General features: G+C 41.2%; 1 protein-coding gene across 1 annotated transcript in view; it reads right to left on the bottom strand.

The window, feature by feature from the left end:
* The window catches only part of pax2a (paired box 2a), a 30,802-nt gene extending 20,746 nt beyond the window's left edge, over positions 1-10,056 (bottom strand). The window contains 6 exon segments of the mRNA XM_066678782.1: positions 1,376-1,420; positions 2,351-2,470; positions 2,632-2,717; positions 6,347-6,544; positions 7,350-7,515; positions 9,637-10,056. Coding sequence (XP_066534879.1) covers positions 1,376-1,420; positions 2,351-2,470; positions 2,632-2,717; positions 6,347-6,544; positions 7,350-7,515; positions 9,637-9,679 — 658 coding nt within the window. The 5' untranslated portion in view covers positions 9,680-10,056.
* Positions 10,057-16,529: the final 6,473 nt, after the last annotated feature.

The raw sequence follows: 16,529 nt of genomic DNA, 5'->3' as shown, positions 1-16,529 counted from the left end.
GGAGCTATTGCCACCAAAGAACTAATCTAGAGAGGTACCCCCCCCCCCATTTTTTTCCCCTCTGCACCACGCTTAACATCACCCACAGTCGACGAGTGTAACACGCTACTTTTAATTTGCAATAACACATGAAAATGGCAGATTAATGACTCTTATGACACCTATGTCCCTGAAGCTCCCCTTACGAAGACCTGGTGTACATAACGCGTGTCACACTACATTATCTCCACATCCCTCTTGTAATGGGGACCTTTTCTCTTTTTTTTTTTTTTTTTGGTTCTTTCCTTAAAGGGCACTGCCGACATCAAAAACACAAACGGCCGGGACCTCTTCTGTGTCTAGAAGTGAAGCAAAGAGGCGTGATGCTTCCTCTAAAGAATCAGTCCACCTTAAATTTGGGCCATTCAGAAAAGCTAAACAACTCATCAACACAAATCAGCCTCTTCGGAGAAGCAGTTTTAGCTCATGTTGCATTAGATTTTGACTCTGCGTGCTACTCTACCTAGCCCTCAAATCGGATTAACATATTTTCAGTTATGTCATCAGCTAATGAAGGCGAAACTTACAGCACCCGGCCAAATATGGCTCAGGTAGCCCAAGGCTGCTGTGCTGCTATGAAATTGAAACCAGGCGCTGGCTGTCGAGCGGCCTCCCTGATGTCTCTGTGTGAAATAAGGGCTAAGTTTAAATAACTCACAGCTTTTTTGGACAATTGGCACAGTATCAAAAAAGAAGCTACGAGGTCTTCATTAGGGTGACAGCACGACATATGCATTCCGTATGCATCTTTTAAGCATATACACATAGAAAAAAACAATAATCTCCTACAATCCAGTACTACAAAGCAATATAAATATAATATCATTCCACTGATAATATCTAATCCCTTCTCTGGTATTGGTAGCATTAGTAGACACTGTCATGAAAACTATAGCGACAATAATCATACATGTCTGAGGATATTGTAATATAAAGGTAAGCAGAATCACAACCTCACAGTTTTACAGCCAAACGATCTGCAGAACATAATAATAATCTTAAATCAAAAGTGTTTATCACTACTCGCATTTGATAGCTCAAATTTCTTATGAAATAGTTCAGCTTTGGGAGACAGGCTGTGGCTACAATGGAGGAAGAGGCCCACTCATGCACCAATAACAACGTGATGTTATAGCCAATGTAGCACTGTCTCTCAGAGTTTGATCCAGGAATCTCTCCATACAGATACAGTTAGACATAAAACTGTGTTCACTCTCTCTTCTGTCTCCACCCGGACCTCCACACACACATACACACACCCTCACGTGGCCACTTGATCAGAGTCGAGTGGCCCGTGATTCAGCAAGCAAAGAGAAGGTGGGCTAACAGAACTTACAATATCCTATTTTCCTCCCATCCAAGTGGTTGCCACTCCAGAGAACTAAAGAGATGGAAACATAAAAGAAGCAAGTAGGCCTGCTTTGATAAATGTTTTAAGAGATCATTTCCAGCCACTTCACCCTCCCTCTCCCCTTAACTGCCACTGTGTCTGTGCTCTTGTTGGGCCCAGTGCCACACTAATGTTTATTCACTAGCGTTCAAAAGCTGATTGTTTGAAGAGCTGATCAGCCATTAGGCCTTGGGCGCTGTGTGCCCCTTGTTTTGAAATGAGAGAAAATGTTGGTCAGAACAGGTCAGCTTCCCTGTTTTTCTCTCTTGTTATGTGGCCTACGGTTTCAGTGTGTGTCCATTTAACATACCCCTTATGCAAATACAGACAGCCAGAAGCCCCTGAGATCTTTACGCAAACCGTTGTTTGCTACTCTAAGTAGGAATGCAGCTTTAGTTGTTTTAAAACTTGCAGTAAAAAGTGTCTGGCTGGAAACAGTATGTACATTTGTAGCCAGATTAACACCAATTATGTTAAACATTGTTTGCTGGCTCAAATCTACTTCCACACCTTCACAACCAGAGCCCTGCTACTCTAAAGCGTCTTTTTTTAACGGTGGTATTTACAAAGGAATTGAGCTCTTCGGCACACGGCTTGCTTACATGTGTTTTCATAATGGCCACCACTTCTCAATGCCTCATACTGTAAGATCATTTTCTAGTTGGGAGATGCTGTGTCATTCAAATAACAGCTCCACAAACAGCAGAGTAACCAGCAGCTGAATGAAGTCGTCCAATCTGCATTACTATATCACAAGTCGCTTGAAAACGCTTTTACAGAATGCTTCTTCTGGCAGTGCTATCAAAGTGCCACCTTCATCTCCCCGCACACACTGTATCTGAATTTACAGGCGGTCGTAGAATGGCACAGAGAAGGAGCTTAAGAGGAGGACAAGCAATGCAATATAATCCAGTCTCTTACCATCATCACGTTTTCTCTTTTCGCCATTAGAGCGAGGGATTCCGAGGATGCCGTTGATGGAGTAGGAGCCCACTGGGTCATTGGAAGCACTCGATACAGGCGGAGACGCTGTGCTAGGAACTGACAGAGCACAGGAAAACAGGTTAACTCTAAGAGACTGCTCCCTACATAGTGTATTTATTATATTAAGAATGGGGTTCACTGTAGTGTTTAACAATGCCATGGAGGGATAATATAGACAAGGAGGTCTTGTCCTTGAGACTGCAAAACATGTATCTTACCTATAGTGTGCCCTGCTGTGGTGAGGCTCGTCCCCGTCCCGTCTGGAGATGGATGGAAAGGCTGCTGAACTTTGGTCCGTATTATCCTGCAGTAGTGAACAGAGTCTGGTCAATGTACTACCAGCCAAACCGCTCAGCCGAGCTCTTTTACATACACACTCACACACTCACACACACTTCTGTGATCAACTGGGTAGAACTGCTGTGTTGTTGTGGGCCCTTCCTATAAGGATCCCTGATTCTGTCACAGAATAACCAATCCGCAGGCATTAGGGACAAACGTGGCGTAGATGTTTGAGGCTGAGTGAGAGCTACCCCAGAGAGAGCAGATTCAATCAAACGGGATCCCAGCTTTAGAAATATGATAAAGTCCCACTACCTCAAAGGTGTGATATGGGGGAAAGTCTTCATTGCACTTTGGTCTGAATGATCTTGCAAACAAAGCATGAAATCACATCAATTCACCTCAATGATGGGCTTCACTGCCTCGACCTGGCCTCAACTTTAATAATCTCTCTCTCTCCTTCTCCCTCTTCTCTCTCACTCTCTCTGTACCTCTCTCACTTCTCCCCTCTCTTGAAGAAGCAAAGACGGCTCATAGACGGAGACTGCTGACTTCCCTGATAGAGGCTGCTTTTTTGTTGTTGTTTTTTTTCTAGCACAAACATCCAGGATTGCCCGTGCAGATGAGGCCCTATTGATTGGGACTTGGAGATACAAAAAAAAAAAAAGTTGGGAATTAATACCAGAGGAGAACAGATGCAAATGGGGGGCTATAAATTATATGTGACAGGAAAGCAATAGTGTCTCATTGCCTCACAAAAGCCCACTGCTACATTTGATGTCTTTAATCTGGGACACACTTCTGAGAGAAGGAGCTGTCACCCTGTGCTACAGAGGCATTTGTATTATTCCAAGTCATATTTCCACATTATACCTCTACAATATATATGTAGGTATGGGATATTGAATTATATCTGAGATCTAATTTTGCAGGAAATTCAGTTTCATCCGATATATAATGGGGTAGATCACGTGTAATGTGGTGAAGAAATACTATTTCAGCTCCAGTGGGTAGAGTTTTTAAAGTGCTACCGCTGCTCCTTATTTACGTGACTTGCGGGGGTTATCTATGAAGCACTCTTTCTGAGATCTGTTTTCTAGTACACAGTATCTCCTTGGTCTGCCCTTTGGCAAGAGTGGCAAGATCTACAAGCCTCCCCCGGAAAAAAGAACACACATCAATATTTTATTTGAATTTTTAACATCTAACCATAACAATGATTTGACCCTGTGACTTGGACGAGCCGTATAAATTCAAGGACTTTATTTGGAATCCATGGTCCTCCCATCGAATAAGCAATCTGAGCGGGTGAATTAATGACTTGCCACAGTGCTGAAAATTCCCTGTAGAAATATGAAAATGTGAATCAATAGCATTGAGAGGCACTTAGGGTCTGGGTGTTAGCGGTGCTCAGTAGTGGGTGTGCACTGGCGTGTCCACACTCTGCGGAGGACGCTGCGTCCACGCGGCCTGTGTGTAATCTTTAATAATTCATGCAGAGAAAATGTGACTAAAGCTGGGACATCTTCTAATGTCTGCAGAGCAGAGGTCAACTACTTCACTGCTCGAAACATGAGGGTCATCCCTTATTTCCCGACCCTGCAGAGGGCAAAAGCTGGCAGGCGCACTGTCTACAACACCTGTTCTCAGCATAACAGTATTTCAGCCAATGGGAATTTGTTAATGCGCTGTGAAAAATGCATCACGTGGTAACAATCAGTTTAAGCAGTTTTATACAGCTCAGAGGAATGCTTAGAATCAACAGCACTTGTGTTCTGTTAAACAGGTCTGTTTGAAATGTTAGGTTGTTGTTTAGCTTCCACGTGGATTCTTAATATCTCAGGAAAGCCATAGCTGTCATGCCTCGTTCTGTGGGACACTGTGCTCTTGGACAGTGGTCATCAGCAGTCACACTATTAATACGAAGCGGTTGGAAATGTTTGTTACAGGTTGAAGATTTTTAAAATACGGGCAGAATCTAAAATAGAAAAACACCTGATTTATGGTGATATTAATATAATGCTTCTTAAACAGAGGGTCCAGCCAGTGTTCTGTCACTTGTGACACGTGATGAGAAGCCAAACTGTGTCAGTTCCCCTTTTAATGGCATTAATGCGGATTTGGAGTTTACCATATACATGTGTTGAGACCTGTTCAAATTGGCCTTTTTAAGCAGTCACGGTGCATGAAATGAATTTTTTCAGCCTCCCTTTCCCCCATTTTTCCCTCGGAAATGTCTAGTGCGGCTCGGCCCATGATCTCTCTTCAGCTCATTAAAATGTAATGCTGCTGGCCAGCTCTATGGAACAGTGCTTTCTAACCAAAGTTCATTACTCTCGCTCGCAGGTAGGGCCTTCTGCACCCCGCGCTCTTTACTCCAGCTCACTCGGGATACTGTCCCCACTTTTACCGAGGAAGAAAAACCCACCACTTCTTAAGGGTACTCGTTTAGCACTGGGGTATGTATTAAATGCTTTTATGTAACATCCCGGCGACGGTGGTGTTTCTCTTTCCCACAGCCGGGATCTTCATACAAAACATGTAACTGCAAGTCTTTACCCTTTCAAAAAAGAGACTGTGCTTTTTAATGTCGATATCAGTGTTATGATAATTTTCTTGTTCTGGGTCATAGATCACTGCATGTGGTACGTGTGTGTGTGTGTGTGTATAACAGAACCCAATTCCCAAACTAGGGCCATTTGCAGCAAATATTTCTCTGTATTTTACATATTGCTTCATTAATTTACTTTTAGTGCATTGAGAGTAATACGGTTTTTAAAATACGGTGTTTCCGAATAAAACAAGCAAGAAGAAGAAGAGGAATTTTATAATGAATATTAATAAGAATAAAATTAAATAATATCTAATGGAAATGCAGCTGGAATTCACAAAACTAATACACAACATGTCGCGCGCCGAGCTGGACACACGCTCCGTTAGCGGTCAGTTCTGGAGTTTGTTGCGCGTCAGAAAGCACGAAAGCAACTTGCAGCAACAAACTTTAGCGAGCACTGGTTTCGCTTTGATCCGCTCCGCGCTCGTGACTGGTTTTTTTTTGCTAAAGTCGTATCTTGTGAGGTGTTTTCCACCGCTGTCCTAATGTTTTGTGGAGTTTTGAAAATAAATGAACGTAACTGAGACGCTGTTGGAAAAAAAGCATTTTTTTCTGCTACATTTTTAGTGCAAGGTTTAACATTTAGGGGAAAAAAACACTTAATATTATATTTAATATACATGTTCTATTTTATAAAATTAACCGTGAATTAAACCGGGATATTATTAATATTTAACAAAATAATTACTCCGTATAAATGTTTTTCTCAAATTAAACCACCAATAAATAACAGAAGAGTCAATAATGACTAGTTTATATTATAACTCATTTATTACTATTTCATTAATACGTGGTTATTGTGTAGCTATGATCTAGACCGCGGTGTTCGTGTCTGGGACCAGTTTCCTAAAGCTTCCTATGATTAGGATCATGTTAACATTCTCTCCACCAATTAACGATGATGTTAATTCGAAGCCGTTGGGAAAGCCCGCGCTGATCGATAAAGAGACGTGTCTGCGCGGTTATCGCGAGCTCGGCTGGATTGTTCGCTGTGTTTTCTGTGGGACTGGGGAAGGCTAGTGTGTTTGCGCTGTTACCTGTTGATGGAGGAGACGCTTGGCACGGTGTCGTTGTCACACACTCCCTCGGCCAACAGTCTGTCTCTGATCTCCCAGGCGAACATGGTGGGGTTCTGCCGCTTGTACTCGGCGATTTTATCCACTACTTTCGGAGTGGCCACTTTGGGTTTGGAGCCGCCAATAACTCCAGGCTTAATGCTGCCGGTTTCATAGTATCTGCAGAATACGGATCACACGACTCATTACACCGACATTTCTCTCATACGCAACAAAAACGGACATTTACCACAACAGTATCACGCACATTTATTGGAACTGTGCCTAATTATTAATAATTAATATGAATATTATTATAATTACGGTACTGTACTCGTATTCACAAATGGAGCACAATGCAGCATTTTAGTAACATTTCGCCGTTATTTACGCGCCCAGCATTGGGTCCAGACCTCCAAATATAATCGATCATAAATTAACAAACGCAAATATATCCATTCTTATTGCCGCGTTTTTTTTACGTCAGAATTTCCTGCTGCACCTTTATCACAATCATCGTCGTCATTCTCATAATTTACACATGGTTATATTTAATAAACATCTGTCCCATGCACCCATTAAAACATGCCACCAACAAAAAGATTACAGCTCATTGTTTCTATTCCACATTCCAAGTGTAGAAAACAAAAATACCTCATAAAATCCTTCTGAAAGCTGAAAAAATATTTCAGAACATTCAAACATACATCTGCAAGACGTTCCCAGTAAACAGTTTTTTGTTTTGCTCCTTGTCTGAGAACAACACGCCATTTAATAAATGTGATGATGTCAGCGCTGAGGAGAGACTCGGGAGGGAAACTGTTGGTGTTGAGTGTGTGAGAGGAAGCTGCCTGTGCGGGGAAATCTGAGTGATGCGAAGCTGCTACTGGACTGGGGTGAGTCTGCCTGAGCTTTGTTAAATTAGCTATTTCAGTACATGCATGCACAAAGAGAACAGCGTGTGTGTGTGTTGTGTGTGCCCTACCTGCCGAGGATTTTGCTGACGCAGCCGTGGCTGACCCGCAGTTGTCTGGAGATGTCACAGGGTCTGACCCCTTGGTGTGCGAGCTCCACGATCCTCTGCCTCACCACATCAGGCAGCGGTCTGCCGTTCACAAACACACCGCCGAGCTGATTTACACCCCCATGCCCTGTGAGGGACAACACACACACACACACACAGAGCGGTATTACAATATGCATACAGAAAAGCAACATAAACACGACCACCTATATACACTACACTACACTACACTACACACTCTCTCTCTCTCTCTCTCACACACACACACACACACACACTTTCAATTAAACACACACACCAGAGATTGTGAGGATGTGAAACTTAGTTTCTCGATTTCAGATGTGTACACAGACATTAGCTGACAGCTCTTCACCACAGTTCTGGCAGCACGTGGGCCTTTGTTAATTTTGTTTTCAGTTGATTATTTTATTAATGAAATACCTAATATTAAATATGAATAATATAAGCGTTCAGTATCAAACCTAATATTTCTACCCCATAAACACGAGCAATCTCCACGCTTCACTTTGTGTTTGTGGCATTTAAAATGATTACATTTCCTGCTAATTATTATTATTATTATTATTATTATTATTGTATTTATGTCGAGCTGCACTAGTATGAGTAGTATATTGTAGGGTCTATCATAATTAATGATTTACAGCAATATTGACCTCGCACACACAGCTTCTCTCTCTCTCTCTCTCTCTCTCTCTCTCTCTCTCACACACACACACACACACACACACACACACACATGAACCCGCGGGTGTGTTTTAGTGAAGATGAAGCTGGTAAAGTCTCTGCACCGAGTTCTCTGGTGTTTTGCTCTGCTCCTCACTGCAGCCGAACACATGTCACACAGCTCGGGTTGCAGGCTGTTTCATTTTCCTCGCACAATAATGGTAAATAATTCAGAAGAGCTTTGATAACTCATATTACCGCAACTGCACAACGATGAAGAATTCATGATTCAAATTAGTCGCTGCTGCACAATCATCTCCATCACAAATTAATTCCCTGTCTATTCTGTGGCTTTTATCTTATATCGATTATTCTTGTGTAAATATTACATATAATACACACAAACATATTACAGACGTGTCGTGTTGGCGGGTCTCAAAAGATTCAAAAATAGTCATGTCTTCCACTCTTCCTTTATATGACTTTATTTAAGTTACGCTTGCTATGGCACATTTACTGGCTTTAAATATATAAATCAACTCTTTCTAAAATCTGGAACTGCTCTGAAATATAATTAAAATGACGTTCAGTTACATTTCATTCTTCTGGTTGTCAGTTGGTTTTATTTTTCAATTTTAAGCCAAAATAAGGTCAGTTGGAAACGCAAGAAAAACACACAGGTGACGTTAAAAATAACATGCCTGCCTTCGGTGGTAGTGTGCGAAAATAAATTCTCGTTAATCTGTGTAAACCACGAATTAATGCGAATCGAGGCTGGGTTTTTCCCTAAAGGCTTCGAATTAAGAATTAAGATTATCGATAAATGGCGGAGCGAGCATTTAATTAAACTCGAAGAAGGTCTTAATACGACAAAGCTTTTGGGAAAACGGGCCCTGGCCAGTGACTATATGCAATTATTATTTTATATTTTATTTTTAATTCGTTGACAGTGTCTATATTATTCTTAATTTATCTATATTTATGCAGAGATATTTATGGCTGATTTGTACGAACCTACAACATGAATCACAGCGGCTACACTGCAAAATATAACAATCCAAATAACGTAAATAACGTGGCGAATATTTTCTGCAGCTGTTCTGACGCCACACACTGGAGTTTCGTGGTTATTAACATAATTAATATTTTATATATTAGGCGTAATTTTCAAATATATAAACTTTTGAAATTTTGCCATTTGTAATTGGAAGTGGCTCGGAAAATCCGAGTGTAAAGCGTGAGACTTTGGAAATCTGCACACGCTAAAAACAAAATAACGCCTTTCGGTGACAAGCAACTAAAAGTGTTTCACTCAACTCTCGAATACTTTAAATTTAAGGAAATATTCGGTACATTAACAACGCACTTTCGGTTTCATCCGAAGTGTTTTGAACGTTAGCACGATTTTTACACTGAGCTAATGAACCGTTTCTTACAGTGATTCTGTAACGTGTTCTTGATGAAGTTCGCTAGCTCGCGGCACAGTCTAAAACGCTACAACTCTATTCTATATTCCTCAGTACAGTGTAAAAGACCGAGAAGAGCGAGCGGGTGCTGTACTCACGGTGCATGGCCGTGAAGGGGTCCGCTTTGCAGTGAATATCCATTGGATAGCAAAGGAAGGACAGATAATCGACTGAGGTCGCCGTCTCGCCTCGGTTATGCAGCTTTAAGCGTGAGTTGTAAAAAAATATAAAGAGAAAAAAAACAAGAGATATTGCAGCGCGCGCGGGTCCGAGGCCCGGGAAAAGGGGGGCTCAGAGGGGGCTCAACTTCTTCTTCAGCAAGTTCAGCGCCGGTCACTCAGTCCAGTCAGGTCAGTGATGGAGCAGCGGCGCTGGACGGAACGGCATGTCCGTCACTGGTCAGAAAACAGCACAGAGCGAGGGAGAGAGGTAGGGAGGGAGGGAGAAAGAGAGAGAGAGAGAGAGGCTGTATAGCTCTGCGAGTCTGGGCTGGAGTGCAGCGCTCCGTCAGTGCCACATGCTTGCGTAAAATCCCTCCATTTTTTCTGCTTCTCTTTCTTTTCTTCTGGTCTTGTTGGGTTTTTTTCTGGAGCTCCTGCGGGGCGCTGGGGCGCGAGGCGCAGTGGCAGCGTGCAGACGGCGGCGCGAGGTTCTAAGCGCGTCCCCCTCTCTCTCTCTTCAGGAATGGGATGTGCCTGTTAGAAGCTTTGGGCTGAGAATGAAAGCCCTCTTCCCCGTGTGTCTGTTTCTAAAAGCTGCAGTCCTCCTCCGCCGCCACCTCCTCCCTCCTCCCCCCAATCCCCCCCCCTACACCTTCCCTCCCTCCCACCCTCCCTCCTCCTCCTCTTCAGATCCCCCCTCGCATAGAGATGGATGACTTGTCAGACAAAGGCAATAGATTCCAACACTTTGTGATTCGCCAACGCAGAGGAAGAAGAAGGGAAGAGAAAAAATGAAAAAAAAAAACAGAAAAAAGAAAAAGAAAAAAACGCCAGAGCCCAAATGAGGAGGTCTCTTCATGTGACACTTCGGAAGGGGAGGGAAGAAAGAAAGAAAAAAAAAAACAGGAAAACGAAGATCGGAGTTTAGGTTTAAGAAATCGAGGAAATTAAATGAGAGAGAGAGAAAGAGAGAGAGAGAGAGAGAGAGAGAGAGAGAGAGAGAGGAAGGAAGGAAACAAAAGCACGCGGCCACAAAATGTGTATTGTCGGCATTGCGTCCAGTCAAAACCACCAACAGTTAATTCCATTACATTTTTTTACATTATTTAAATATGTCCGGCCACAGACGCTAAGTTTTTTGTTTGTTTGTTTGTTTTTGCCCCAGACTCATGTTTGGAGCCGCAGTTCATACTCACAGCGGTCCAGGATATTCCCACATTCAAACATGGTGGAGGCTTGGGGCTGATTTTCCATTGAGATATCTGAGCGAGTCTCTCTCTCTCTCTCTCTCTCTCTCTCTCTCTCTCTCTCTCTCTCTCTCTCTCTTTCCCTCTCACTCTCTTCTCTAAGTTTTCTCTGAACGCATTTCAGGATCAGAGTTGCGCTCCCATTCAGCTTTAACTTCTTAGCCGCATCTGCTGTGTGTTTGTGTGGACCCCAGTGTGTGTTTATCTTTGCTCTTCCTCCTGAGCTTGCTGTGAGCTGCAGGTGTATTCTGAGCTGTGTTGTGTTGTGCAGTGCTCTGTAGATGGCGCTGCCTTGCACGCTTTATTTCGCCCTCAGAGCCCTCGTTTGGGGAATGATGTGGGGTCGCTCATAACAAGCCTGACTCTCTCTGGCAAGTGTTCCAAACTACCTGAAAAAACATATTCACCTATTTTAATTCAGCTCTTTTATTTCAGTATTTGGGCCGATTCTCAGATCTGTGACATTAATCTTATTAAGACCTGTATTACTTCGTATTCAAATCCAATGGTCAACAACAGCGTGAAAGCTTGCTGTAATCTGTGTAAACAACACAGTGCAGTAACATGAAGAACCTTACTCAGTTTGTACATTTGCCATAAGCATGGATTTCATTCTTCCCGATTCCACATTATTTCTGGACAATTCTGTCATCCCTTTGAAGATATTTACCCTGAACAATCAGAGGTTTTTATACGATATTATCTTATCTTATTAGAGCAGTTATTGTTGGTTATTTAAATGTGTCAGTGGAGGGAGCTGAAACAAATCTAACAGCTCTTTTCTGACGCCACTCACGCTTCTTAAACATATTTACCCACAGCTGTTGAGCAATGTAATATGGGGAAACTGCTGCTAATAAAATGTGTATTATAACTATGTAATAACAGAAATAATCGAAGTTGTTTTCACTGATAACGTTGTGAAAAATTATCACTGCTGATTTCTTAGTTTTCTGCAAATTATTTCTATGACACCAATGTTAATGCTAATAATAATGTGTTTATTATTAACAATATTATTTTACATCAGTATAATAATAATAATAATAATAATGAGAAGAAGAAGAATGTCAGGATTATTAGTAGTATTATGTTAATGAATATGCAAAATGACAGTCCCTATAATAATCAATAAGATGCAGTCAATAAACTTGCCTTAGTGAGTAAATAATAAGCATGTAATAATATAGAATAATAATAAAAACAGTGTAGTAAATGACTGGAGTGGGGCTGGGTGCATTCTTCAGTCTGAAAACTGCAAAACGCTATTATATTTAGCCACTGTGTGCTTTGTGGCCGATGTAGATTGGGCTAAAAGAACAGGAGGCCATGTTGTGTTGTGCCTCGCGGCCAAATTTGGGGACGATTCCTCTTTTTGTTAGTGTTTTTGGAGGGAGCTTCTGGTACAATATGTAACACCATGGGCTGTAATTTCACACTCCGCTACACATTTCCCCTAAAGCTGCTTTTATTTCCCCGCAAGACCCCTGCTTTTCGCCTCCACTCCCCTTCAGTGTATTAGTTACTTCCCGTGTTAAATGGAAGGAAAACTAATTGCAACTGATCATAGTGGAGTAGCCTTTTGTAGCGGGAAGATATCGCGACTTTTACCCAAGCAGAATTATAGCACTGATGTGGCCCAGATTATGCATGCGCGTTTTTGTTCTTTCTTTCTTTCTTTCTCTCTCTCTCTCTCTCTCTCTCTGATTTTTTAGCATGCGAGAACAGTGATATTTGACGAATGTGTCAGCAATATTTACCTTTAAAGTTCATTTCTTTAATGTCTACGTCGGCTGATAATGAATGAGAGAGAGAGAGAGAGAGAGAGAGAGAGAGAGAGAGAGAGAGAGAGAGAGAGAGAGGTGATCTCCGTCCTAAGTGTGTTAGTTAGTATGCCGGCCAGGTTAGTGAGTAGCAGAGTTAGCCATGTGCTCAGTAATGAACTTCCAATGAGCGCTGGATCCGTTTGCCGCGTGCTCTGTGGCCTATAGCTCCTCTTCACATCCACCTTCACATTATTATGGCAACGTCACCAATCGATATTTCACTCCAGCGCCACGCTTCACGCTCAGCCCAGTCACTCTGCTGTAGCCCTCCTCGCTACAGACTACTAGACTGTTATAGAGAGATTGTAAAGAAAAAAAACTCTTCTACTTTTCCAGTGATTCTAGTGATAAATTTGGTGTTTTTCAAAATATCATTTATTACTTTAATATACAGTGTGCTATAAATGAAGAAGGGATATATGCTTTAGTACACTTTCAGATTAGATTCTATTATTAAAAATCTACAAAGCTAGTATTTGTTGATAAGACTTACCGACATTATTACTTTCTCATTTTATTTTTAAAAGTTGGTTTATTTATCCATTAGAGACAAACAAACAAACAAACAAACAATAATAATAACAATAATGTATTATTATTATTATTATTATTATTATTATTATTATTACCTGTTCATTTGTTTTTACTTCATCACTTTGTTTCCGGAACGCTGGCAGGCGACACTAATAATCGTTTCCTGTGGTAGATAATGGGAAAATTGCCTATGAGGCAGAGCTTCACTCTCCTGAAATGTAACGAATCCAAATATTTAGCTGTTTCCTGACAAACAGCAGGACGGCTTCCCCAGCGCCGTGATATCAGCTGCGTCCTTACATTGCCTATTCATGTTGTCTATAGGGTGAACAGATGGACCATCAATTTAATTCTATCCTCGACACCATCAGAGATTGATTTTGTACTTGCTTTTAATTTTGCCATAATTAATTAGATCATTACAACTGTTTTTCATTGATCTTCCCAGTTACACCCAAAATGGAAAGGTGAATTAGCATGTGATCTATGTTTTCAATTAGCTGAGTGGTATGAGACAATATTAATTACCAAACTTGAATAGTAGCACTTATACCTATCAATAAATATTTTATTACTACTAATAATAATATGATAATTTGTAATAAAGGAGTAATAATAATAATAATAATAATTTGTAATGAATGTGTAATTACATTTGCTATTACATATTTAATATAGTAATAACAATAACAATAATAATTGTAAATGTTACAGAAGGCCTATTAACTTCACTGAGTTTAGCAGCAAGCCCTGGGCCTAGTTTAAATCAGTTGAGTTATAATCTAAATCTCCTGCGACTGTAAACCACAGAGTTGAAGGGATACAGTATCAAAGGTAAACATTACGAGTCTGATATTTTCTGTCAGTTTTCTGAAAGTGTGTGTTGAAGCCCCCTCAGCTTCCTGTCAGCAGATAAACCCTGAGAGTGTCTGGGTGTTGGGCGCGGGGAAAGGCGCGCGGTTCTTACCTGCAGTAGCAGCGGGCTGTGAGCCGTGTCTATGCTCTGGCTAATGGTCCGTCTCCCCGATGCAGCCCGCTGCCTGTGGCCGGCCTCCTGCGCTCCCTCCCCGGCGCTGCGTTCTGCCTCTCCCCGCCGCCGCGCACCACATTTGACCGATCAGCCACAACTAAACACTTTAGACGACAAGAGCACGAGAAAAAAAAGAGAAAAGGCAGAGTAAGCCCTGCTCCAGTGAACTAGGGCCTGATAAAGGAGGGAAATAGCAATCAAAGCAAATAAAGCGTTGCAGGTGTTGTATAAAAAAGAAATAATAAAAGTTGGCGGGAAGTGAAAGAGGGCTCTGAGACCGTTTGGAGATAAGCTAAGATTCGCTCGCGGGCTCAGAGGTAGGAGGCTAACTTTACTGAATATTCATGACTGTTTAAGTCCGCGTTGATGCTCGGGTGTGTTGTATAATGTGACACGTTGTTTTCCACATATGTAACTCGCTGTTTTCCACAGTGATGCGCTGGACGTTCATGTACAGTTTGTGGCCGAAATGTTTTCAGAAACGCGGCTTTGTTTCTCATTGGCTGGACACAGAGGTGAACCTGCGCCCTGGAGGAGGGTCTCACTCACTTTAACAAGTTGATGTTTGTATTAACGACAATGCGACGGAGACTTTAGTACTGTTCCCAGTTTATAAACTTAGCTGGACTTGCAGTAGGGCGTAAATAACTGCACATTTAACAACGTTGGTTATTCTGCGCAGATTTACAACTTTTCATTGTAGATTTCCAGATCTGTACCTCCCACAATAACGCGTAACACACGCCAGAGTTTATATCAGTTATGAACATTAGTATTTACATGATATTTATTTATCTCTTGTTTATTATTTTAATGTTTATTTAGATATGAATAAAAACGCTCGGAAGTACAGCGCAAGTTGAGAAGGTTGAATCTCGTTGGTGAACTCTTGGTGTCATTAGTCTTGATTATTAGTCCTGACAGTGCGATGTTTAAATGAAGCTCTATTCGCATAAAGTCTCCACTCAGGCTTTTGTTCATTTGACAGCGAAGATCATCTGCAGAACTGAAGAGAAACCCGGATTCTGAACGTGAGAGTATCACCCTGATTTGCACTGATTTTGGAATATTACTGGCGCACGCACGAGCACGCCCTGATGTCTGAAAGTTAGGATAATGTTCAAATCCTATAAATGACAATACATTTCTTTTTCCACAACAGAGGGAAGATTCATTCATTCATTTTCGCTTGTTTATCTTAGTGTCCCACGCTCCACTGATTCTTCTGAGGAGGAAATTAGCTGCTGATTAGAAAATAACTTTACTGGCCAGAAGGGGCACTGTAAATCACCGCTAAAGACGGACACATGGACATCTCACTCTAAGTGAATTAAAAGTAAGTCCATTTTAAAATGGTAGTTAGGATTATTACTAGAGTCAAGCACAAGTAGCAGGACAGAAGAACGCAGGTGAAAGTAAAGCTGGGTCAGGCGTCTAGCGCTGGTTTATAAAGCAGAGCCTAAAATAAAAGCTAGGATTAAAAAAGTGCGGCTGAAATTAGCAGTTCGTTGGAAATTGGAAACATTGGCTAAACGTGCATTTAACAAGCGAATGAACAAAGGCACGTTCACTGTAAATGTAAACCCAATAAAGGATATATTTCATGTTTGTGTTGAAGGTTTGAGAAAATTGAGCTCAGAAGTTAGAGGCAACACTTTGTTTTAAATTGAAGTGCAATTTCTGAGCCACCGTCTACAACACATTCCACAGTTCAAACATTTTGCCACACATCTCTCTCTCTCTCTCTCTCTCTCTCTCTCTCTCTCTCTCTATATATATATATATATATATATATATATATATATATATATATATATATATATATATATATATATATATATATGTGTGTGTGTGTGTGTGTGTGTGTGTGTGTGACTTTTTTCAGTTTGAGCCAGTTTTATTTTTATTTGAGCGATTAAAAAGGCACAGTTCCGTTAATAGTTTATTTGTAGATTATTTACAGTTAATTACAGATTAAAACACACATTACACATACTTCAAAAATCAGTGGATGTAGATGTTCCACTTTTGAAAGGCGGAAAAAAAGCCCAGTTCACACAAAATGTTTGTTAAATAGGAGATATAGAGGCCATAATAATTTAATGTGGAATTTTATAGCTTTACCACGCTCTGCCGTTCTTTTGGATATTGTATTATCGCATTTTTACAAGTTACTCGTCTGTTAATGTTCCA

Source organism: Hoplias malabaricus, chromosome 8 (assembly GCF_029633855.1).
Source record: "Hoplias malabaricus isolate fHopMal1 chromosome 8, fHopMal1.hap1, whole genome shotgun sequence".
Lineage (NCBI taxonomy): Eukaryota > Metazoa > Chordata > Actinopteri > Characiformes > Erythrinidae > Hoplias > Hoplias malabaricus.
This window is presented reverse-complemented; position numbering and strand designations above follow the sequence as displayed.